The sequence below is a fragment of the Kogia breviceps genome, chromosome 1 (assembly GCF_026419965.1).
Source record: "Kogia breviceps isolate mKogBre1 chromosome 1, mKogBre1 haplotype 1, whole genome shotgun sequence".
Taxonomy (NCBI): domain Eukaryota; kingdom Metazoa; phylum Chordata; class Mammalia; order Artiodactyla; family Physeteridae; genus Kogia; species Kogia breviceps.
In genome coordinates this window covers 201,699,742-201,725,799 of record NC_081310.1, presented here as the reverse complement: position 1 = coordinate 201,725,799, position 26,058 = coordinate 201,699,742, and the positions used below count along the sequence as shown (strand labels likewise).

General features: G+C 49.4%; 1 protein-coding gene across 4 annotated transcripts in view; it reads right to left on the bottom strand.

Annotated features, from left to right (window-relative positions):
* Positions 1-402: 402 nt before the first annotated feature.
* Positions 403-26,058, bottom strand: part of GNB1 (G protein subunit beta 1) — a 90,429-nt gene continuing 64,773 nt past the window's right edge. For 2 of the 4 annotated variants that reach the window (XM_059065244.2, XM_067019176.1), the window contains 9 exons: positions 22,019-22,057; positions 20,280-20,386; positions 16,056-16,119; positions 14,803-14,965; positions 6,588-6,654; positions 4,659-4,860; positions 3,811-4,027; positions 2,386-2,501; positions 403-2,147 (listed from right to left, as the gene is read on the bottom strand). In XM_059065244.2, the coding sequence (XP_058921227.1) occupies positions 2,395-2,501; positions 3,811-4,027; positions 4,659-4,860; positions 6,588-6,654; positions 14,803-14,965; positions 16,056-16,119; positions 20,280-20,386; positions 22,019-22,057 (966 nt within the window). In that variant the 3' untranslated portion in view covers positions 403-2,147; positions 2,386-2,394. The remainder of the gene's footprint in view (positions 2,148-2,385; positions 2,502-3,810; positions 4,028-4,658; positions 4,861-6,587; positions 6,655-14,802; positions 14,966-16,055; positions 16,120-20,279; positions 20,387-22,018; positions 22,058-26,058) is intronic. The other 2 variants (XM_059065235.2, XM_067019165.1) reach the window with 1 other exon arrangement.

Below are 26,058 nucleotides of genomic sequence, written 5' to 3'. Positions count from 1 at the left end.
CTTGCAAGATGCAGGTCTTTTCATTAGGACAAAGATGAAAACTGTTCTATCATCTGAAGGGAAGTATGTCTCTGGAGTAACGTCCTTAGTCTCTTAGGGAGGGAAGAGTAAGGGAGGGTCACCAGTAGGGGCGGAGGCTCAGAAGAGGAGAGAAAGGACAGCCACTCGGGAGACTCACGCGGCCGCTGCCGGGGAACGAGAGGACCACGGTCTGGGTGGTGATGGGGCAGGGCTGGTGGGACGCTGCTGCTCTGCAGGCCCATCTGAGGACCAGCCACTCCTTTCGTGGACTCTCCGTGAGGGAGACGAAGCACGTGGGCAGAAGAGGGGGCAGCCAGGGGAGGGCAGCTGCCCCCCAGACACCGAAACAGCCCCACAAATGAGCAGCCACGCCAAAATCCCTCATGTCAAACTGCTTTATTACATCTTAAATAACAGTACAGTGAATATAGGATCTATCTTGCATCCAGCTTCCTTGCAGTACACTGACTTTAAAATTAAATACAAAAGGTGAGGGACAGGGTGCAGAGAGCTCTACAGGGGTGCCGAGGGGGGTGGGGGCGGGGTGGGGGGGGTGCTTGTCCCACTCTCTGCGGGTCCAGGGCACAGGGCACACAGGATGGTGGAAACACAGGATGGAGAAGCCGCTGCTGCCTCTAAGGGAGTGCTTGGTGCGGGGAGGAGGCCTGCGCCATCCCAACGCCACTGCTCCACACTGGACGCGCACAGAACCAGGGACGTCTGCATGTTAGAAAAATGGTCTGCCTCGGTGCAAAAGGCTGGTTCCACGGGAGAGCCGGGCCGTGAGGAATCCACAAAGGGAGGCCGGGGTCTCCATTCCCTGTACCACCCCGCCCCACCCCCCAATTCCAACAGCAATTGTTTGGAACAGGACTTGTTTTTAAAGGAATAGAGAAAAGAGTGAATATCCCGCTAGGTGAGTGTGTAGAGCCGCTGACTGCACGGCTTCCGATGCGATGCGTGTGCACAGAGGAGCAATGGTTACAGCTTTAAAGAGGTTATTTCTGAAAAGAAAGAGAACATCTAAGGACTGAGTCCTATATGCACTTTTGAGCATTTCTACAGCATGCGATTCTAAGAGTAAACCCACCCGATATGGCAAACGATCAAATTTTTTAAAATTTAACTTAGAAAGTTTGAGATCATTATTTTCAAAACATTGATTTGTACATTGTTTCATACACAAATAACTGACTGACTATCCAAGCACAGGACGGGCACCTCGCCTGAGAACAGAGGCTCCTGGCGGTCAGGGTGGGGCACAGGGTGGTGTCGCGCTGTTGCTGTTGTATAAACTTCCCTCCAACTTCACAAGGAGACCCAGGGTGAGATTCAGAACTGAACTGAGAAGGTAGAGAGGGCGGGTCGGGGAGCAAAGGTGCCTGACTGGCGCTCACTGTTCGTCCACGGCGCGCGCTCTGCTCCTTGACTTCTCAGCATCGTCCTTCTATGCCGTGTGTGCACACAAAGATCATGTGACACGAGACGAAAAGTAAAAAAACCAGGGACTAAATTTACATCATTAACAATTCCAGAGAGGCTGCACTAGCCCCTCTTTCTCTGTTTAACTACTGAACAGAAAGGAATATATTTTAAGAGGGAAATATGAATGTCTGCAAAATCCTGTTACAAACACAATCTGAAACTTAGAATCAATTACAAGATGAAGTCCTCAACTTGTTTTCCATGAACATCACAAAACAGGATCACTGATCTAGAATTCAAAGAAACTAGTAAAAAAGTGTCTGTCTTACAATTACACTCAAGTTTACCTTCTGGTTAACATTTTTATTATAGTATTTCCTTTTAAATTCATTCAAGACAAAAAAAAAAAAAAGAAAAGAAAAGAAAAGAAAAGAAAAAAAAAAAAAAAAAAAGAAAAAGAAAAACAAAGACAATGGTCCCGGAAGGAATGCACGATTTGTTTTAGTTTATAGCACAGAGATTCTTCTCTTAATGGGAATTGTGCTCTTGGTTTCAGCAATAAGTGAAGGGAAAAGGTCTTGCCCTTTTGAAGTTCTGAGGGGTGCAGGGCGTCCGCGTTAGTAGGGGTGGATTGGAAATGCTATCTCTGTAACGCTCCAAGGTTGGAATGGTCTTCCAGTCACAGCGGCGTCCACCTGCTGCTTTAAACAGAGTTTAGAGAAACATGAAGAGAAACAGAACACCCTGGTGCACGTGCACACAGTCAGTATGATGGCTGCGCCCGCTCGCGGCTGAGGCACAGGAAGTGCTCCAAGCTGACACCAATGCTCACCTGCCCACAAGTCCAGATCAACTACATCCAAATTAATCTTAGAAACCCCGACCCACCATTTCATTATGTAGAGCTACAAGCAGGGAGGGCACGGGGCTGCTCCTTACCTGTTGGTGTTAGTTCCAGATCTTGAGGAAGCTGTCCCAGGACCCTGTTGCCACGGCCATCCCGTCGTCAGTCACCCCCAGGCAGCTGACGCGGTTGTCATGCCCGGCCAAGACCCCTGGGAGCAGATGACAGCACGGTCACCCCTGGATCCAGCCTCTCCCTGAAGCAGACCCAGAAGCCCCCAAGGTTCAGTCCCTGCCAGGCCTCAGTGGTGAGGAAAGGACACCAGGAAGGAGGGAAGCCTGGTCAAGTGGAAAGTAAACTGAAGCTCACGCCCACTCTTGCCCAAGGCGAGGAAGGGTCGGCGTGCTCCTCTCCCATGGCGGACGTGCCCACGGCCACAGGAGGGATTCACACAGAAGGAAAACGCACTGGAGAACCTGGCAACGTGTCTGTTATCAAGACACGTGGATAACAGCATGACAACAAGGAACATACACAACTGAAAGGCACAAACACACACACTCAACAACCTAGGGCCTCTTGCACCGACTCCTGAGCACCCCCGACAGTAAAAAGCTTAAATAAAAAATGGAACGGGGGGCTTCCCTGGTGGCGCAGTGGTTGAGAGTCCGCCTGCCGATGCAGGGGACACGGGTTCGTGCCCCGGTCCGGGAAGATCCCGCGTGCCGCGGAGCGGCTGGGCCCGTGAGACCCAACACAGCCATAAATAAATAAATTAATTAAAAAAAAAAATACAGCACGGGAGTGAAGGCTGCAGGCTGCTCTGCATTTGTTCGTGATGCCCGGGGCCTGGTGCAGAGCACAGAATACAGAAGGCTGGTGATGGGCGCTGAGGGAGGGCCTTTGGGATATCACAGAGTGAACCCCACCCCCCAAGACAGGGCCTCCTGTCGACACTCAGCAGTCATCAGCCAGAAAGTTCCACATTTTTCCAGAGGAATCTGAGCCACATCTCAGAGCACCCCCACGCGCCTCCTGCACTCCTCTGAGTGTCAGCAGGCGCTGTCGGGGCAGAGGCCATGGGCACTGGGGGCACGTGGGGGAGCAGGAGAGGCAAGAGGGGCTCAATGCAGAGCGGGAGGCCACGGGCTCGGAGCCACGCTCCCTTCCCCACCCTCTCCGGCACTGAAGACTCCATGAGCATCGATTCATGCGCCTGAACCCCCGTCTTCAACACTGCAAGTTCTCATCTTTTGCACAACCTGCGTTTTAATGCACTTGAGAACGACACACCTCTTGCCTGCCTTTCACGTGCGAGCTCGTCTGTGCTTCCAACACGCCCGATGGGAGGGGGGCCGTGCAGGCCAAGCGGCTGGCCCATTCCTGCCCACGTGTGCCGCACAGCGGCCGAGAGCCCGCCGCCACTGGCCTGCCTCCCATCCCCCTGCCGGGCTTACACATCTCAGCTCGCGTGGGGCCCGTGCATGCTGGTAAGCCGGCGAGGCGCAGCAGCTGCCTACCTGCCCTGTCGGCCTTGAGGGCATCCCAGACGTTGCAGTTGAAGTCGTCGTACCCTGCGAGGAGGAGGCGCCCGCTCTTGGAGAAGGAGACGGAGGTGATCCCGCAGATGATGTTGTCATGGGAATAAGTCATGAGCTCCTGATCCGCACGGAGGTCGAACAGCCTGCAGGTAGCATCGTCCGAGCCAGTGGCAAACGCATTGCCGTTTGGAAAGAACTGGAGAGAAAGTAAACCAAGACGACTTGCAAATGCACAGAAAGAAATACTGGAAACGTAAACTGCCCGACAGCAGAGCGACTGCAGGCTCTGCCTGGGTGGGACGTGACGTGCTCGTGCTCCCCAGAGAGCGGGCTTCCCGCCCCATTCGTCCTCCCAAGGGAGCTGCAGGAGCATGGCCATCACCGACAGGCTGGGATCCCTGCAGGCCGCTGGCAGCCAGGCTGAACCCGAGGAGGACGGCTCCTCGCGAGACCGGGCCCATTGGTCAGGGTGCTGGGACAAGGGCAGGCCCCCTCAACCACCGCACCCCGTGTGCCCACGCAGAGCTGGGCCAACGGGCTCGGCTGCGGCACTGCCTGTCCCCTGATGGGGGAAGCTGCGTGATACAGTCCCTGGTCACCCCAAGACCGGGAGATATGCCAGGCCTCAGCAAGGACAGATCAAGTCACAGATAAGTCTCCCACAGGGAGTTTTTTTCAATTTGACTGTGTCTGCATAGAAAAGAGAGACCATCTCATCCTGAAAACATTTTCAAATTTGACGATGTAACCCGTGGCTCCAGAGAAGGACTCTAACTTGCTAACGGCTGGCGAAGGGCCCCCAACCCGCACCTCGGACCCCAACTCACACAGATGGCGTTGATGTCGGACTCGTGGCCGGTGAAGGTCTGCCGGCACATCCCTTCTCGCACGTCCCAGAGTTTGGCTGAAGCATCGCAAGCGCCAGAGACAAACAGTCTGGTGTCTGGGGCGAGCGAAAGGCTCATGACGTCGCCGGTGTGTCCCGTGAACGTGGTCGTCTGCTGGCCGGTCTCAATGTCCCACAGGGCACTGGAGCAGAGCAATGACAGCAGTCACCTCACTTGCTCAGGAGACCAGTCCTGTGACAACCGGTCCTTCAAACCCCCCAGGACTGCAGTAAACGTCTGCACTTAAGACAAATCTAAAACCTGTAATGCGACTTTGTTTACAAGGGTTTGTTACAAAGCAAACGAATAAACACAATAAACAAACACAATACAGATGAGCACAAGCCCACGGGCTTTATGGTAACTGTGATTTCCACGTCAACTCAAACACCAAAAGAGGGAGCCCGAGTCCCTTTCAAGGAGGGATGCCTGCGGCCCCTGCATGGGCTCAAACAGGGGCAGCAGGAAGCTCCCGGCCGCCGTCCCCGGCTGGACCGAAAACGCGCTCTGCGCTGCTGCCAGCTCCATGCCCTCCAGGGTCCCACGGGCTGGGATGAGGAGATGACGGCCCTTAACTGGGGTCACTCAGAGGCAGCAGAGCTAAGCCTGGGCCCACAGCCGTCAGCTCGGGTGGCTACATGGAGGGCAGTCAAAGGTGAGACACAGCAGCGCCTGAGGACAGCGTGTGCTGTTTCTGTGCTTCACCCACAGAAGCAACGCCAGTGGAAGCTGCTCATTTCCCGTAAGCCTCACAGAAAACCTGGCTCAGCCCAACCACCCAAATCCAAGCGTGCAGGGCCCTTCGCTAGGGCCTGAGGGATGACAGAAGGAAGCAAGACATTCCCAGGGTCTGAAAAACATCCCTCATGAATGAAAAAGCTTTCAAAAATATTTTCTAGTACAGAAATTCTTCCCCAACTGACAGCCCAGATAGATTATGAATCTTTGGTGAACCTATGGACATACATAAAAAGAACACCTTATGAAACAGGACTCAGCCAGGGCACCCCCGGCCCCCTGCGTGGCCCGCTGGCTCCTGACCACCACATGCCTCAAAGGACCAGAATAACCCACAAGGAGAGTTTAAGCCTAAAATGATTCAACTGTCTAAAGATTTAAAAGGATATGCTTTGGTGCTTCGAGTGACAGCATCACTGGAATGTTTAGAAGTTTACGTGGTCTATCCAAAAGTAAGGTGAAACTCTAAAAATTAATTAGTTTGATATAATTCATGTGAAATTGTGACAAGTGACAAGCTTTTTAAAGCTGTGTTCAGAGTCCACAATGAGGCAGTGCTCACCTAAGAGAGGGACTAAAGCACACCCACTCCCCCAAGTGCTACGAAAGGTAGCCTGGAAAGGTAAAATATGCAGAGGGAGAAAAGAAAAGCGGGCATTTCATGCAAAACCGTAGTTTCAAAATCAGTTCTTAGCTGTTCAGAATCAAACTCTGAGCTTTGAAATCTGCACAGAGCACCATGAACCCACCCATCACTCACTGCCACCCGTGTCTGAAGCCTCCTGGCCATTTCCAGTTAAAATGGCCTAACTGAGAACTCCCCTGTGTCCTGAGCTACAGGCCAAGGTAAGCAGCATTAAGACAGGTCTGGGGCTTCCCTGGGGGCGCAGTGCTTGAGAGTCTGCCTGCCGATGCAGGGGACGCGGGTTCGTGACCCGGTCTGGGAGGATCCCATGTGCCGCAGAGCGGCTGGGCCCGTGAGCTGTGGCGCCTGTGCGTCCGGAGCCTGTGCTCGGCAACGGGAGAGGCCACGACAATGAGAGGCCCGCGTACCGGGGGAAAAAAAAAAAAAAAAAAAAAAAAAAAAAAAAAAAAAAAAAAAAAGGACAGGTCTGGCGCTCAAGTACTCACCAGGTGGTGTCTCCAGAGCTGGTAACAATCTGATTGTCATCCAGAAAACGGCAGCAGGACAGGTAACCTGGAAAACAGACCCACACGATGGCCCCAGCCTTTGTGCCCCCGACTCTTTGATCTTATAAATGGAAACACACGTTGGCAGAGCAACTATGGCGGGAAGGTCCACAGCAAAGTGAGACAAATGCCTCGCCCACCACCCCCTGGCCCCTGCCGTGTGTGCTGCAAAGAGGAAGAAAGCAGCACAGACAACACGCACTGCCGGGCAAGTGCCAGAGCCCGGACAGGCCGGTGCAGCCCCGCCCAGAGGACTGGACTCCGAGTGAGCACGGCGCCCCGCGGTCTCGGGAGGCAAGCGCACCCGTCCGCCCCTACCCTTTTGGACACGTCGGGAGGAGAAGGGACGGAGGGTCTGCAGGGGTCAGCCAGAGCCAGAGATGAGGATGGGCGTGGGGGTGGATTTGTTTTCTACGGGACAAGAGCTGCCGTCAAACATTAGCGTGGAAACAGCTGCATCTCCTGAGTGCCCCCAGCCACCCCTCCGAGCACGCGGGAAGCGAGGCAGAGCCGGGGCTGAGGCCAGATGCCCAGCCTGGATCAGCTTTTGGAATAAAAAAGGGCAAACACAAAGAAAATCCATTTTGCGGGACCTCCATGTGACTTCTACTGAACTAGCCCTGTTTACCATGACCTCTGCTTTTGTCTTAGTGTAAATGACCCTGAGAACTGCACGTGCAAGGTAAGCACACCTGCCCCCGAAGGCCCAGGGGATGGTGGCAGAGCAGTCCCTGTCCCCAGTAGGCGGGGCTTTTGCCAGGGAGAGAAGCCTGCCTGACAGGTCTTCCCAGGACACACCAGAGCCACGTGTGACGCTGTGTGAATCAGTAAGATCAAAGACAAAATACAAAGAGGAGGCCCGTTGAAGGCTGCTGATGTGGAAAGTATAAGAATATTGGGAAAATAAAGCACTTATCTAACATATTACTGTACTGTCTCCCATAGAAAAAAAAGAGAGAGAGAGAACAATTTCAAAATATCAACGACGTGCCGAGACGAGGACCTGTGGTCAAGTGCTCCCTGAAGGCCACATCACGTCCACAGGACACCAGGGACCACACGGGCGCCGTCAGCTGCCCCGAGGGGCTCTCTTCCCGCTGAGTCTCAGCCCAAGCTCCACTCCGAGAAGTGCACTTACTTCCTGGCACACTCTCACCCTCGCTCAAGCCAGCCTTCCGGGAACCAGCCCTGGGACCCTCACACCCGCCATCACAGCACTAGCCTGTCTGACTTGGGATCACAGCAGACAGGGAGGAGCGTCGTGGAGACCCCAGCACCACCTGGTCTCACACAGGGCCAGACAGGGGCACTCCCAGGTCAACAGAAGAAAGAAACACGACCTCAAAGATGACCTCTGTCCCACCTCGAGCGGGCGGTGGGCCAGCCCCAGGGAGTCCACGAGCTTCCCGCCCCAAGGACCAGAGGCTGCCGGCCACAGCCTGGGCTCTTGAGCACTAGCGGCCTGCTCTGGCCTTTTCGAGCCTCAGGTGGTCAGCACACGTCAGCTGGCTGACCCTCAGGAGCCAGGCAGGCTGTGGGAAATGACCAAATCTGCAAAACCACACATGGTGCCTGGGGGTCACAAATGCTGTTAAGACTCCAAGCCACACGCAGATGAAGAGGAGGGGCGGGGCAGCACACACGAGCCTGGCCTGGTCCCGGGGCGAGGGCGTCTCAGGGACCTAAGAGACCGCATGTGGAGAGCACTGGGGTGCCTTTGGTGTCCATTTTCTAACTTCCTGTAGTTTGAGCTTTCAAAATAGACACAGTTGACCCCGAACAACATGGAGGACAGGGGTGCCAGCCTCCTTGAGGCTGAAAATCTGCACAGAAGTTAGAGTCGGCCCTCGTGACAGTGGTTCCTCGGTCTCCTTGGGGATGCAGCCCACCTGGGCTCCTGTGTGCTGTAGCTGGAGAAAAACCTCAGGTGTAAGTGCACCAGTACAGTTCAAACCTGTGTTGTTCAAGGGTCAACCCTATCCAAATACTACCTTTCATTACGCAAAGTCAGAGCTGCTGGCTCATAACTCACTTTTTTGGTCTCTGAATTTTGTACATCGAGGGAAAAAGACAATAACCAGGTGGATATTATATTTTTTACAAAAATCTTTTTTCCTCCCAGAAAGAAAAGGTGGGAACCAGCTTTTCTTTTTATATTTATTTACTTGGCTGTGCCGAGTCTTAGTTGCGGCATGCAGGATCTAGTTCCCTGACCAGGGGTCAAACCCAGGCCCCCTGCACTGGGAGCACAGTCTTAACCACTGGACCACCAGGGAAGTCCCGGAACCAGCTTTTAAATTAGGTTAACAAACAAGTACTGAGCAGCAAAGGGCAACAACCCTGAGACAGGAACTCACCAACCATGAACACCAGACCGTCCAGCCGGCGGGCTCCGCAGCTAAACCCACAAGCCCAGCGTCCCAGGAGGCCAGTGACGCCCCGTGTGCAAGGGGACCATCAAGGGGCACCCGGGCTCCGGGGAAGCCTGCGGGGCCATTCTGGCTGGGAGGCGGGCAGTGGCTTCCGAGTCAGCCCGATTCTCAGCTCAGCTGCTAACCTGCAGTACATGTTCCCATGAGCTGGCTCATGGAGCCCCAGGCTTCCCAGAGGAACTGGGATAATTCCGGAGAATTATCGGGAGGAACAGAGCTGTCTGCACATTTAAGTTCTCAATGAACGGTGGCAGTTACTGTCTTTGCTTATATAAGAGCGAGCAAACTCCCTGAAGGGGCTGTGTGAGTGTGTGTGTCCCCTCAGCAGAAGGGTGGCTGGCCCAGTGGCGCTGCTGCCTGACGAAGGCCTCCAGAGGGGTAGGGAAAACAGACCCTGACAAAAGTGGGCACCAAGTGCGGAGGTGCCAGGCCTCACGGAGACGAGTGGCAGTGGGACACAGGCGTGCTGGGGACAGCCTGGCGTGGGAACGAGCTGGCAGCAGTCCAGAGGGGAGGAGGCTTGAAGTGAGGCAGGGCAGGCGCTCAGGTCAAGGACCCGTGGGAGAGAAGGGGGACGGTCTCATGACAGTGTGTCGCTGAATGGGAACCTGGTCCAGAGAGGCAGACAAGCTCACCTCCTCATCCAGAGGGCAGCTGACCCAGACGGCAAAGCCGAAGACCCATGTGCACAGACACGTGAGCCGCTGCAAGTGCTGCCCCGGACCAAACAGTTCAGCCAAGGGAACTCACCGCAAGAACACGGTTATGGCCTGAGAAGTTACTTCTCTGCAAGAACAGCATTTACAGACACAACACGCACACTAGTGGCAAGCTGGGAACTGCTGCAACGACCGGCGACAGGGACAGATCAGCACACGGTACACCAGAACCCTCTCCAACTCTGCAGGACAACACTGCAGTTCTGGATGGCATTAGAAGTTAAAAGCACAGAAGAAATGTTACTTTCCCAACTTTCTACGGTGAATCACGCTGGCAGTCTTAGCCCAGCCGGCACCTGGGGATGGGCAGGGAGGGAAAGCCGCCGACCCACTCAGAGGTGCACAGGGGAGTGGAGACTGGGAGCACAGGGTGCGTTCTCTGAGCAGCTCCGTGAAAACGAAAGAGAGACAATGAAGTAACATGAAGGCCTGCGAGTGAGGAAACGCCACCCCAAAGAGACAAACCCAGAAACTGCTGATGCCAAAGGACAAGCACCCAGCAGCAGGCCGGGTGCATCCGTCCACCCGGAGGTTCACGCATCCTCTCAGGCTGAATGCAGGCACGGCCAGGACCCGTGGCCAGCCTGGCAGAGGGGGCTCTTGCTGCTGGGCGCTGAGCCGGCTGGAGGGCAGCCCAGAGGGTAGCTGAGCCGGTGGCGCAGTCCGTGAGGCCAGGAAGCGAGCAGTGGGGTCTGAGTTCCCCAGACCGCGACCACAAAAAGCCTAAAACCGCGGTCACGCTAACTAACGGCCAAAGAACAGGGTGCTGGAGCACAGCGCCGTGTGGCCTGGGGCAGAACTGCGGGACGCACCTTCCCCCCAGAGCGGGGCCTGCTGGCGCCTGTAAAGAAAGAAGGGACTAACAGGCCAGGGGCCGGCCAATGCCTTCACGGGCATTCGAGCCCCGGGCAGCATGGACAAATGATCCCTGGAAAACGAAATTTTAGCCACCGCAAGGGCTTCTGGCAAGAGTACAAGGCAGTCATGTCACCCCCAGGAAACCGCTGGCTAAACTCTTGACCATGGTGATCTCAGAAAGGGTAAATGTGTCTGCACTGCGATGGGAGGTTTAGGAAAGGGGAATGAGCTTTTAGGGAATTACTGGTTTCTCAAATATACAATCTAACGCCTTTGTATTATTATTTTCACCAAGAGAGCACTTGGCAAGTTTTATTCTATACCTAATATATTCAGAGTAACAGCAACAATGATAAACGTTCCGTCTCAATCATTGTGAATTCACTCCATTAACCATTGCCAGAGGGCATCCTTTACTCCTTAAGATAGAAACTTAAAAGGCAAAACACCAGAAGACAGAACGCCATCTGGTGTTTGCTCTCTCAAGTATTGCTAGCATTTCCAAAGCCTAGGTGGCCAACTCTAGAGAAGGAAGCTTCTGTTCGTTCCATATGGGCCCTTGTATTTTCTGGAAACAACAGCAACACAAAACTGACCACCAAGAGCCTCTCTCCTGAAACGGAGCGCAGAGGCTCGACTCCTGCCCTCACTCCATCAGACACCACCTGGCGGCTCAGGGAGGCCGCTGAGAAGAGCACCAAGAAGGGTTTTCTGCGCAACTGAGTTTCCAAGACTCTACGACAAAATGTCCCAACCACAGCGTAACGAAGAGCTCTCAGCTTCAGGCTCAGGCCAGCGAGCGGTGCCTGCGCGACGAGCACGAGCGCCATCAGACGAGGCTTAGAAGGGCTGCGACAAGGCACAGGCCCACACCCTCAAATCTTCTGGCCCACTAGCCGTTCACACCTTTACCCCCCGACTAAAGTGAGGCGATTTGAATTTATCGAATTTTAACCTTTACTGATTTGAAGCTGAATTGCGTATCATGTCTGAAGAAAGTCTCAAATACTCTTAAGAGGCCGAACGTTTAAAAAAACACTACCGCTCAACTCCCGAAGAACTAAAATTTCATGATACATGAGGGAAACAAAATTTCTAAAACATTCTAATATTAGTTTTATTTTGTTTCAGCAAATAAAGTGTTAAAAAATTTAAAAGATTTAATTAAAAATGGAAGTCCATACACTGAATCTGATAATAAGAGATCGATAAAAAGTAAGAATGTGTTTTTTTAATGTGCTGTGAGTTCATCAACGCTATAAGCAAAGTGGCTTAGGAAGGCTGCTCACTGGACAGAACCCCCAGTTTACAAGGATGGGGCGGGCAGCCTAGGCTGGGTTCCAAGAAGGGGGGTTCCCACCCCCAGGAGCAACCTTCCCACAGAAACCACCACAAGCTCTGGACAAATATAAAAACAAAAACCTGAAAGCACTGGAAGCAGAAGCAGGCAAACCAAAGAGGAGCCTCTGCACTTGGAAGAAAAGAAAGGCACTGGGTGAGCTTGTTTTTTAACAAGCTTGTTTGCCCTGTGCCTGAGGGCAGGCCCCCTCTTGCAGCCACACCGCAGATGCAGGTCTATGGCCCAACCTTCTTGAACAGCCAGTAAATAAGGTTCTGGTCAACCACAACTAGAAAGTGAAAGAAGGAAACCTAGAAAGGAGAAAGCCACAGAAGGCCCTAAAAATCACACACCTACTGCCCCAACATCTGTCCGAACCACACAGGCAAGACAGCTGCTCCCACACGGCTGTGCGGCTGCTCCCAACGGAACCAAATGGCAGGGCTTCAGGGGAACAGAGTCTCCACAAAGCCCAGGACACAAGTCAAAATCACTAGATGTACCAAGAAGCAGGAAAATGTCACCCATATCCAAGAGAAAAGAGCCACCAAGACCAAACCTCAAGGGATTAGTTGCTAGAACTGGAAGGTAAGAATTTTAAAGCCAGCTCTTGGAACTATGCCCAAGGATCCTAAATATGCTCATAATAAATAGACAGGAAACGTCAGCAGAAAAATACGAACTATTTCGTTAAAAAAGCAAACGAATTCTAGAACTGAAAAATAGAACATCTGGCATATATGGCTCGCTGGGTAGTCTTAACAACACACTGGAGGTGACAGAAGTCACATGTACTGGAGGACAGCTCTGGAGAAGCGGGAGATGGAATAAAGAAGAACAGAACCGCAGGAACCTAAGAGACGATGTGAACATGCACCCACCGGAGCACAAAAAGACAGAGAACAAAGAACAGAAAATGGATTTCTAATATTTCCCAAATTTAGTGAAAGACAAAACTTTACAAATTCAAGGTGCTAAAGCACAATAAACAAAGAAAGTCACTCCAAGGCACATCACAAACTGTTATAAAACAAAGAAAAATCTTTAAAGTGCTAAAAGAAAATAATACCAACCCAGAATTAAATATATCCAGCAAAAACTTCTTCAAGAATGAAGGATAATCGACATTTTCAGATAAATGAAAACAGACAGAATGCACTGCTAGGAGACCTGCACTAACGGTAAGAAATGGTAAAGCAAGTTCATCAGGCTGAAGGGAACCCGAAAAAAGCGCACGTCTTCAGGAGGAATGACTAGCGCTACCAATGGTAAAGATTTGAGTAAATGTAAAAGACGATTCAAACTTCTTCAAGTGGCTAAGAACATTTAAAGGAAAAACATATAACAATATATTGTGGGGCTTATAACACACGGAGATGCAACACCTACGAAAACTTCATAAAGAATGAGGAAGGGCAGAAAACAGGGATTTATGGCCCCAAGATTCTTGTATTTCATACAAATGGATACAATATAACTCTGAGTGCACCATGAAAAATTATGAATGTACACTGCACTCCCTACATAACCCTTTTTTGGAGGTAACCAGAAAAGCCAACAGATAAAACTAAAATAGAATTCTAAAAAATCAAGTAACCCAAAAGAAGGCAGGAAAGGAGAGCACACCATAAAGGGAGAGAGCCAAATGCCACTGCACCCACACCGCATGAAACAGAAATGAACCCCATACTATTTGAAAGGCAGAAACAGAGTGGATAAAAAGAAAGAAGCAACTGTGTGCTGTCTCTAAGGGACTCTGTTTATAAATACAGTTAAGTGGATGGGAAAAAATACACCATGCAAACAGTCGGACTTAGAAGGCTGGAGCAGCTACGTTAACATCAGATAAAGCCGACTTTCCAACAAAGAAGGTTCTGAGAAAGAGGGTCACTTCATCAGGAACATAACGACAGTCATGAACATACCTTCTACTAACAGAGCTCAAGATACATGAAGAAAAATTCCCAGAATGAAGGGAGAAATACATGAATCCATCCCTGCCTCAGCAACTGACAGAAATAAACTAAAGACAGAGAATATGTGAACAGTGTCAAAGTCCGGCTTTGATGAACACGCTGAGAACCTGCCCCACAGCCTGGACCCCCACGTGCGTGCGGTGTGTCATCCTCAGACCACCCGCTCCACTGGAAGCAAGTCTCCATAAATGTGAAAAACGGAACTGGTACAGAACATCTTCTCTGAACATAATGGCATTTGATTAGAAACCAATAACAAGTTATCAAAAGGGTATTAAAAATATTTCCCGGGCTTCCCTGGTGGCGCCGTGGCTGAGAGTCCGCCTGCCGATGCAGGGGACGCGGGTTCGTGCCCGGGTCTGGGAGGATCCCACGTGCCGCGGAGCGGCTGGGCCCGTGAGCCATGGCCGCTGAGCATGTGCGTCCGGAGCCTGTGCTCCGCAACGGGAGAGGCCACGACAGTGAGAGGCCCGCGTACCACAAAAAAAAAAAAAAAAAAAAAAAAAAAAAGATGGAAGGAGGTTCAGAAGGAGATAACAGATCGAACTACGTCCTGCTACTATAAAAGACAGGTGGCTGCCAGCTGTTATGGAGTGACCTACGTTCCCAAGATCCTTGAAAACGGGCCACTACAGTGACTTATATCCAAAGGCTTCTTACTGGTAAAGGAGTATCAAGGCCTGTGTTTGATTTCATTTTCAGAGTATACCTGGCCATTGCTGTAGCCAATCTCATTAAATAATTATTGAGAAGGGGTGAGTGTCCAAAGCATGTTAACTCATGCGAGGCACACAGCATACAAACTTTGAGGTTACCGATGAGAACATGTACCTGTATGTCCAGCCAGTTCACGACTCACACGTACATTCCCTTCACGAGTTTTCAGATTGTAAATGGAGCAAATGTTATCCAGGCCACCGCAGGCCACATAGTTGCCAGAAGGGGCATATGCACACGTCATGACCCACGAGGAGCGCAGAGGGATGGCATGAACCTAAATGAAAGAACACACAGGATGCAGCATGCTCAAGGTCAAAAACGTTAACAACTGACACTTACGGCCCTGCTTCTAGTCTTCAGCTTTCACAGCAAAACAGGGGCCAAAATGATTTTGAAAATATTTTATATGTGTGGGCAGTCAGATAAAGTAATAATTTAATTAGAAACCCAGTGCTGCACACCAATTTAATGTAGTTTTATTTATTTATTTAGGCCACACCGCGTAGCTTGTGGGATCTTAGTTTTCCAACCAGGGAGCGAACCCAGGCCCTCAGCAGTGAAAGCACGGAGTCTAACCACTGGACTGCCAGGGAATTCCCAAATGTAGAGTTTCAATAAAATCATAACTTACAGTTAGGTAGGCACTTAAGTAATAGCAACATAGCCTCTGAATCACAATTACATGTTAAAAGGAAAACATTTCACTGGCTTGTCAAAATGGCTATAAAATTCACTTAGAAAATACAGCATTTTTAGTGAAGTAAATCAAACTAGAAATTAGTGTAATTAATCCTACCACAAGCCTCCCTGTGTTTGAGACAGATTTGTTTTAAGTACTGGATTCTGTTATACACATGTGGTATCCTCCAATAAAATAAAACTGAATTTTGTCTGTTACACACGTTTAGACCAACGATAGTACTTCTTTCATTCAATATACAACCCTGGATTTAATTTTTAAAATAATTTAATTTATACTTCAAAGTACAAACTCTTTCAGATTATCTCTTGTAAAAACTAGTTAACTAAACGGAAAGCTGTATTTCAGTATTTTTAAATAAAGCATGAGATTTCCCGGACTGAGCTAAAATTGGACTCCAGTTCCCTAGAAACTTGAAGGAGGCTCCCCCAACCTGCTCTGTCAAGAGATGACACATCACAGCGACACCATGCTGGCCCAGCAGCACCAGTGACACGTGCCAGCCATGTGACTGGGCTTCTACCTGACCCATATGACTTTACACCAAAATGAACTCACTGTGCTCCCCTACCCTCTCCTGTTATACATTTTAGGTAAGTGAACCCAGAGTTTAAACACCTGCCTTTCCCGGGCCGCTTTTCAGGGAAGGGTTTGCAGTACCTACCTTGTTTGTGGTGTAGCTATCCCAGATGATAAGCTTACCATCCTGTGAGGCACTAACTAGAAGCCTGGAAGAAAAAAAAAAAAGCAAACCATCACTACCACACCAGCAAGGGAAGTCACCCAAAGACAACAAATGAAAACTAAACTTTAGTGATGACTAACGCGCTTCAACGTTATATTTGCCGACAAAGTGCATTTATTTATAAGCACATCCCCCCACCAAAAACAGGTTCTAAGTGTTAGACCAACTTTGAAAGCATGAAAAGAAAACATTCCCAGCGGTAACAGCTCAGGTTCAATCGTGCTTGTCTTCAGGTGAAGACCTGGCCACAGTCCCTCGGCAGGTCAGATTAGACAAGCTGGTTGCCTAGAACTGCTTCTGTTTGTTTTCTGTTCACCATAAATCAGATGTGAGACCTACAGATCTTTCTTTCATGAGTCAAAGGTGGTAGAAAATATTTAGTATATAATTTTCTGTTCCATTCTGACACATAGAAAGCCTAAATATAAAGGACTAATAAGTTTTTAGATATTCAAAATTTATGAGACATTTCTCACCAAAAATACCCTGTGAAAATTTCCCAGACTGAGCCAAAATGGGACTCAAGACTCTTACAAACATTAAGGAGGCACTCCCTTTCCACCTGCTTTGCAAAGAGATGACAATGTAAAGCACAGCTGTGCCTGGTCCCACAGAAGAGACTAGTTAACTACCATGAATATTTTTCATAATAATTTTCTTGCTCTGGTCAACTGTGCCGTTTGGGATCTGTGTCTTGAAAAGGTGCTCTGTCTGTATTTGCAGAAAGAAGACAGGAAACTGCAAAAGGAAAACATGACCAATGGGCAAAGGAATTTCAAGTGAGAGTAACTTCAGGGACCCACCGCTACTCATAAGATACCCCAAGGAACTCTGTTCTACAGACTGCTGTTTCCGAGGAATGGCAAGAAGGCTCTCTCCATAATCCCATGCAGAGATAACGTGTCAGCATGGTATATAAGGAGAAGCATTTTCAGTTTTAGAGATTTTATCAAAACACAGGTCTCAACCCTTTCAGCTGCAATATACTTGGCTTCCTGAACTGGTCAAAACCTGGAGGTAAAATCACTCGAATCCCTCTGACAACTGGTCCTTTTCATCCAACTCTACGCTCTGACGCACACCCTTCTCAGGGAGCCAGCAATGAGTCTGGCAGGGAATAAATACGTCTTCAGCACTGCATGAAAAACTTGTCCTGGAACTGAACTACGTGCAGGTTCCGATCCTATTACTCTTTGGATGCAATTTCTTAAAGTAAATCCCTGCATCGAGGTGCAGTTATAAACATATTAGGCACTTGAAAGACCCCACGTAATCAGAACCAGGGTCGCTCTGCGGCTCTATTTCCACCAGGCTCCTCTAAGCACAGGCTTTGGATGAACATCAGAGCTGACGTAAAGAAGCTTGTCCTCCGGGAGGGTCACCTCTAGAAAGGCCTCCTGGTCGGAAAGCTTACTATGTGCTGACGTGCCCCAGGGTTAGAGAGACATTAAGCAGCCCCTGATCCTCCAGAAGGTGAGAAAAGACACACCTCTTAATCCCCAGTAGGACAACCCGCTTGGGACCTGGTTCCTTCTGTCTCCTAGAGCTCTCAGTTCCCCCAAGGTGTCACCCACCCAGAACACAAAGGCAAGAGCCAGCAGATGCCCAGGGCTCCAGGACACTGAATACAGGGGTTAAGTAGATAGAGGTCCAGATCCAAAGGCCTCAAGGCCCTTCATTTACTCTGAGGAGGGAGGACTCTCAAGCCTCGCTGGGTTAGCAGCATTTCACTCTCAATTATAACACTTCAGCAGACTTCAAAAAGGGGAGACAGGGCTTCCCTGGTGGCACAGTAGTTAAGAATCCGCCTGCCGATGCAGAGGACATGGGTTCAAGCCCTGGTCCGGGAAGATCCCACATGCCGTGGAGCAACTAAGCCCATGCGCCACAACTACTGAGCCTGTGCTCTAGAGCCCGTGCTCTGCAACAAGAGAAGCCACTGCAATGAGAAACCCGTGCACCACAACGAAGAGTAGCCCCAGCTCACTGCAACTAGAGAAAGCCCACACATAGCAACAAAGCCCCAGCCAAAAATTAATTAATTAATTAATTTTAAAAAGAGGGGCAAGTTTAGCATTAATTCATGTGACTGAAAGAGACTCTCAAATGTCATAAGAAGTAGACTTTAAGTATAAAAAAATTACAACATATTGATAAACATTATAAATGCATACATAATATGTACTGACACATGCATATACACAAACCTCACTGTGGGCATCTTCTATAGTTTTAAAAGAAAACTGCTCATCAGTGCAATAGTTTGAGAGTATCCATGAATTATACAAACATGATCAAATAACTGTCATTCCCCAATTACAGTCTTGAATCATGAAAAAAGGTTGTAAAATAACCTTTGTTTATGAAGATGCCTTAAACAAAATGTACATCCAAAATAAAAATAAACTTTCTTTGGACTTTAAAGAGGCAAAGTTTTACCTATTTTACCTCTCCAGAAAACACGGCTATCTACAAAAAAAAAAAAAAAAAAAAAAAATCTCTGAACGGGTCTGGATAGCAAAGGTCCTCTTTGGTATCATTTTTTATTTTCCTTGTTTATGATTGTAAAATACAGCTCTCATATAAGGGCATTATAAAAATAACTGTCGTTTGAAGAGCAGCTTTAAAACAAATGCCCACGTACCCACGACGCTGTCCAAGAAAGAGAACAAGACCCACGCAACACCCGACAGTGTCTCCTGGGTCTTCCACATCACCCCTTCTCTCAGGGGTGACCACGACCCGGAATGCGGTGCTGCTTATTCCTGACTTTGCATCCGTTCCTTCGACCACAGGGCTCTCGAGGCAGAATTCGTGTTGGAACCAGAGGGCACGCAAAGCCTGGCAGCGGTGATCGGGACGCCTGTGATATCTGGTGCCTCCGGCCCCCGGCCTCCCCTGAGCCCCTCTCCACATCACCACAGCTCTGGCCACACACCTGCCTTAGTTCCTTGAACACAGTTCTTGGTCACCTCTCAGAGCACAAGTGACATGTCTCTATCCATCTAACGTCCTGTCTAATCAGGACACTGATGTTCCCACAGATGGAGGAAAGACCCAAAGGTAAGATACTGTTTGGTTACCCTCTACTTTAGACAATAAATTCTAAGGTGGATTGACTAGTAAGGGCATTTTTCTTTCTTTTTCCATTTTTATTCTTTCTGATTACTGCCATCATTAAAATGATCTAAGTTAGCTCTCATTTGCATTTGGAATTATATGGGATAGTCTACAGAAAAAACTAAAAATAGACTCTTTTGTTCTGTAGCTGTTGACACTCTAAAGCAGGCAATTTCACGAACAAAGAAAAAAACAACCAAGCAGACGATTCTTCTCTGATAATTAAACATGAAAAAAATGCTACTCTAAGAAAGGCATCTGAAATATCATGTTAGCTATTTAAAAGAACACGCTACAGTCACAAAGTCACACAGCATTTTATGTAATTATTTGGGTGGAAAAGTGGAGAAAGACTTCCCAGCAGCCTCTAAAAGAGGAACAGAAAAGAGCTGAATGGGTTTCATTTCAATGCTGCTGCAGGTTAAGGGCAAGGGGAGGAGGGACCGGGAGGGTGACAGCGATGAGGGACCTAGAAAGAGGTCTGAACACGGGGCAGAATTCAAGGTAGAAAGAATGAGAGGCTAAAAAAAGGGAGGTGGGGCAGACAGGCCAGGGAGAGGCGGTGACAGCAGCAACGACCAGCTCAGACTCACGCAGGAACCTTGGGACACGAGTCGCTGTCCTAACCCTCTGCACACGGACACCACAGGAAGCGGCTCCTCATCCCTGAGCCGGGGCACCCAAACCAGGAGAGGGTGTGGCCAAGAGGCCACGAGGAACAGGCTGGAAAGAGGAGGAGCCACGGCACAGAGGACAGGTCACCTCCCCAAGGTGGCACGGGCACCGAGCCGCGGAGCTGGGAGGACAGAGACAAAGGGAGGGTGGTGAGGAGGTGACGGTGTGTCGTCAGCCGAGGTAGGCAGGAACACAGACGGAGCTCGGGCACCTGGGCTGCTGTCTTGGCCTGCTCGCACATCTGACGCAAATGCCTAATTTTTTCTTTACAAGTCACAGCCAATGAGTTCAGGTTATTTTCTCCTTCGTGCACGTGTCAAGCTCTACGTGTGCCCACGCCCCACACACCTGGAATCCGTGCCCCAGTGCATGGCGTAGATTTTGGCCAAGTGCCCCCTTAGCGTTCTCCTGGTACGCATCTGGATTCTTCCCACTGGGTCGACGTTGTTTGTGATCTGAAATATAAAAGTTACTGCAAATTAACATCGTGTGACGCATGCTCTCCCCGCGAGGGTTCCTCCCCTTCACGCCCACCCCACTCACTGGCCCCAGTGCCCTGGCCAAGGCTGTGCCTGCCCTGCTCCTTCCAGCCCGCCAGGCCTCACTCTGTGATTTCTCCCGTTTCCCAGGGCACCTACCTTCCCTCTCCCGGTTCTCAAAAGTCTGCTACTCTACCTGTTCTCCAGGACCCCCATCCCCTCCCCTGTGCGTAGCAGGCATGGGGCTGGCCCAGAGCCCCCTCCCCTCCCACCTCTGCTGTCTCCCTAGCTGGCCACCCGGCCCAGCTCCTCCTGCCTCCGTCAGTCCCTCACGGGTTTCCTCCGAATTACAGCCTCGTCAGCCTACATCACAATCTAACACAGGGCCCCAGCCTTACAGACTGTCCAGAGCCCAGGCTGTGCGCTGAGCTGGACAACGATGGAATCTCCTCTGTCCTCTGTAGCTTAGGGCACAAAACTATACATGCAGACCTGCTGTTCACTCCAACATACAAAAACCTGACGTTAATGATTCTGGGTTGACAGGTGGAGTAAGTGTGTCACAATAATGGGTTTTAAAAACACGTACAGTCCAAAGTGCATTTGAGATTCAAATGCAGGTTATTCTATGCAGTCTAATTTTTCTTTAACTTATTGTTTACCCCCAATTAAATAACATCTCTTAAAGCGCTAAGACAATGTAAAATAATCATACTCAACAGAAGTAGGAATATAATTTTTCTTTCACATTTCTGTTCAATTCTTTGGACAAAATGTTGTTGTTTTTCAATGAGGTGAAATGCACCACTTGAAAGTATGTAATTTTGAGCATGTACTATTTAGCATAGCCACGCAACTGCCTTCTAAAACATTCTCATCGCCCCCAAGAGGAAACCCCATATTCATTCAGTAGTTGCTCCCTACGGCCTCCTCCCCAACCCCGGGCAACCATGAACCTATTTTCTGTCTCTACAGGGTGACCTGTCTGGACATTTCATATGCATGGAATCACACAACATGTGACCTTCTTTCACTGAGCGCCATGTCTCGAGATTCATCCCTTCTATGGCTGAGTAATGTCCCACCGTGTGGACAGGCCACACTTTGTCCCTGCGCTCCTCCACCTGCGGATATCTGCTTCCTGCTCTGGCTGCTGGGAACCGAGACGACACGAGCACGCGCATACACGGGCTTGTGTGAGCGTCAGCTCTCAGCTCCTCTGGGCGTGCATCCAGGAGTGGAACTGCTGGGTCATGACTAATGTTTAACTTTCTGAGAATCTGTCAAACTGGACTTTAGAAATCGAAGAAGTTCTGAGGCAGATTTTGTTAGGGAGAGGAACTCTGAAATAGCTGTACTGAGACTGCAATAACATTTACAACTCTGACCTCCGCAAGAAGGTTTGAGAGACACGATCTGTCACCTGCGAAGCACCACGGCCTCGCCTAGCGTGGTAAGGGCCCGCGCAGGAGAACCCTTCGAGCAGTGCCCCACACCCTCACTGTGCCCAGGAGAGAATCAGAGCGCTCCCTCTAGAGGTCCCAAGTGGAGGTGCCACAAGCACCAACCTCCAGGCCAGGCCAGTGACTCTGCACAAACTGCTCTTACCTGGGAGAGAGTTGCATCTGCACACGCTTTTCTAGCATCCTAGGGAAAGACAACGATAAAGAGGGAATTAGTGATGTTTCAGATACAGTCACTCCAAGGTGCTGGCACTGCAGTCCCGGAGAGCCTCCACCAGGGTGGGAGAGCTCAGACCCCTTCCTTCGCGCCGCCCCCCAACTTCGCACCCACGGTCCCGAGCACACTCAACAGAGAACCATCAACACACGTGCGTGCCCGGCCTGCAGACAACCCTGTCTAACGCGCAGCGCCCCCGCGCCCCCAGAGCCTCCCCTCCTGCCTGCGAGGCTCCGGCACCTTCCCACAGAGCTGCACGTGCGTCTCGCTCCTTCTACCAGCCCAGGAGCCGTGGGGCCCACAGAAACAACGTCTAAAAAGCACTGACTGGCCGGCCCAGAGAACTTTTCTTCTAGAGTGTGTTAGCTAAGACTCTTGTTTCCAAGCCAAACAATCCCTGAAGCTAACCTCTACACAAAAGAGCAAAGGACCTGGGGTCAAAACAACCAAATTCAGGTTAAGACTCTCTGGCTGTTGGCAGCCTGTTACCTGTTTTCTTATCTATAAAATGACATTGTGAAGCAGGTGAGAACTACAAAGGGATGTTACTCAAGCTAATTAAAATGTTCTCATTGTTCCTAAGTGATCCAAGTTACTAGAAAAAAAATCTTGAAATCTCAAATGTGTGTGTGTGTGTGTGTGTGTGTGTGTGTGTGTATACATATATATAGATATACATTTTTTGGCTGTGTCAGTTCTTCGTGGCTGCACGCGGGCTACTCTTCGTTGCAGTGCACAGGTTTCTTCTCACTGTGGTGGCTTCTCTTGTCGCGGAGCATGGGCTCTAGGTGTGCGGGCTTCAGTAGTTGTGGTGCGTGGGCTTAGTTGCTCTGCGACATGTGGGATCTTCTGGAACCAGGAATCGAACCTGTGTCCCCTGCATTGGCAGGCAGATTCTTATCCACTGCGCCACCAGAGAAGCCCCAGCGTATACATTTTTACAAATAGAAAGCCATACATTCTGAGGGAAAATGAGACAATAGCTTTAAGAGGGTCAGGGCTTCCCTGGTGGCACAGTGGTTGAGAGTCCGCCTGCAGATGCAAGGAACGTGGGTTTGTGCCCCAGTCCGGGAGGATCCCGCATGCTGCGGAGCGGCTGGGCCCGTGAGCCATGGCCCTGGAGCCTGCGCTCCACAATGGGAGAGGCCACAACAGTGAGAGGCCCGCGTACAGCAAAAAAACAAACAAAAAAAAGCGGGTCAAAAAAAATTTTAATGTAGGAATGGGGGCCTAAAACGTTTTCTTTGTGTAGGAATAATTTCAAAGGAAATTATGACAATTTCTAATAGAAACGTTGCCACTGTGTCGTCATTTGACCACCTGCTCTCACTGACACACGTGAGCACTCGTGTGGGAGGGTCCGGGGACCCCTCCAGGGCAAACGGCCTCACTGCTAATTAGTTCTGCTTCACGAAGCTGGTGCTAATACTCACCAGCCCAGCATAGGGAGTATATTTAACGAGATGGTGATTATACAGGGACCAAATAACTAGATTCCAAATTCAACTCAAACTATCCTATCAGAAACCGTTCTGCTTAGTTAAATCTGCTTATTTAATTGAAACACAAAAATTATATTATCAGGTATTTCTGTGCCAGCACCTAAATTTGGGGTCAAGACCAAGAGGAGGGGAGACCCAGAGCAGCAGGTTTTCCATCAGGGACTCTATCAGTTACTTATAGAGTTCAATATTTATTTCTGAGTACCATTTTTAAAATTTGTTATTTATTTATGTATTTATTTTTGGCTGTGTTGGGTCTTCGTTGCTGTGCACAGCCTTTCTCTAGTTGCGGCGAGCAGGGGATACTCTGTTGCAGGCTTCTCATTGCAGTGGCTTCTCTTGTTGTGGAGCACAGGCTCTAGGCGCACGGGCTTCAGTCGTTGCGGCACATGGGCTAAGTAGTTGTGGCACACGTGCTCAGTAGTTGCGGCACAGGGCTTAGTAGTTGTGGCACGTGAGCTCAGTAGTTGTAGCGCATGAGCTTAGTTGCTCCACGGCATGTGGCGTCTTCCCAGACCAGGGGTAGAACCCGTGTCCCCTGCATTGGCAGGTGCATTCTTAACCACTGCACCACCAGGGAAGCCCTGAGTACCATTCTTACTGATATTATACACAGCTTTCAATTTTAAAGAAGAATAACAAGAATTTTTGTTTTTTGGCTGTGCCACGTGGCTTGCAGGATCTTAGTTCCCCGACCAGGGATTGAACCTGGGCCGCTGCAGTGAAAGCACCAAGTCCTAACCACTGGACTGCCAGGGAAGTCCCTAACAAGAATTTTTTAAATGGAAAAAGTAAACCATAGGACTTAAGTGGCTTCATTCTGGTTAGTGTCCAGAGATTAAAATGGATTTCGTAATGTCCAGAGCAGACTGCAGTGACACCACAGAGAACAGAGAGAAAAACCATTTTAAACACTAAACACAGGGAACGCTCTAATTCAGTGTTCATTTTAGCCAACAAGTGCTCAATGTAAACGAGTACAGCAACCTCAGAATAATTCAATCTTCAACTTCCAACCCTGTAGGAAGAAGTCTTCTAATGGAAACCATCTCTGTAACTGCTTAATAGAGACAGAAATCTTCAACATTTTTTTACATTAAATTCCAATTTAATGGCCTGGTGATAGGTTCACAATGGCTTATTATTTAACCAAGGCTCCTGTACTGTCTGTGCTGAGAAAAGCCACTGAAGACAGCAGGTTGCCTTCCTGCCCCTCACCCAGAGGAGCACATACACACCCACAGTCAGTCAGGCCTCATCCCGGATGGATGTCGGTCCAGCACAGGGCAGCACGCGGCCAGGTCCGTCCCACTAGGGCCGCACTGACCACCCTGGCTCTGCTGTCGCTCGAGACAAGCGCCCGCACGTGTCACTCGGTCCGTCTTGTTCACTTGCAGGGTCAGCACAGTCACTTTGAAAAAAATTTGTGCCTGTACATTTCGTGGAGTTCCCCTTCATCCACTGGTAGCCCATGTGTTTAAGATATATGCCATATTTCAATCGGCATCCCATTGAGAGCCCATGTTTCCTCACAAACATGATCAAAAGTAAGATGACACAGTCCCTCTGGGGTCTTTCCCCTTAAAGACCAATCTAATAAAGCAAGTGACCCCTCTCAGAATCATCTACCATCTCTTGTTTGATTCGCTGTGCCCTATGTTCTTTAACAAGCATGTGTTCCTTGGGTAATCAGGGGGAAAAGGGTGTTTTCTTCCTTTGTTAAAGAAAATCTTCCATTCCCATTGGATGTAATGGACTCAAACAACTTTGTCGACACTATACTGTGCAAAGAAACCAGCACAGCCTCAGAGGCAAGGCCTGTGCAGATGGGTGTGGAGATGGCTGTGCAGCTCGTCCACTCCCCTGGGGATGGTCCGTGTGGAGCAGGCGCCACGGGAGATGCCACGGGTGCACGCTGAGGCCATTTCATGTAAGAGACCCTGAACTGGCAAGACTCAGTACCAAAAAAGAGTGTAAAAAGTAAATGTATTAATTATATATCAAAATGGTGATCTTTTAGATATATTGGTTTAGATACACTTGTTAAAAATTAATTCTACCAGTTTCTTTTTAGTTTTAAATTCTGCATGTGGCTCACACGACAGCTCTGTCCCTTAAGAGGAGGGCTATGTGTAATTTACAGAAAATGGGTCTAAAAAATGGGAAGAAGAGATGTAACACTGACTTTCAGCCTTTATTTTTTTTCCACCAAATTTGGATTTTTTTTTTAAACCTATGCCATATGAACTCTCTCATTTGCTACGAATAGATCAGAACCCACTATTTATGAACAACTTATAAACAACAAGTTATTGTTGCTAGAAAAACAAAATTCTGATTTCTATATTCTGGAGTATGGCTGGATGTATTAAATCTGATCAGAGCAAGCCATTAAAAATACTAACTCTTCCTTATTTTTATTGAGCTATATCATATTTTTAAATGTTAAGATATGAAATTCTTATA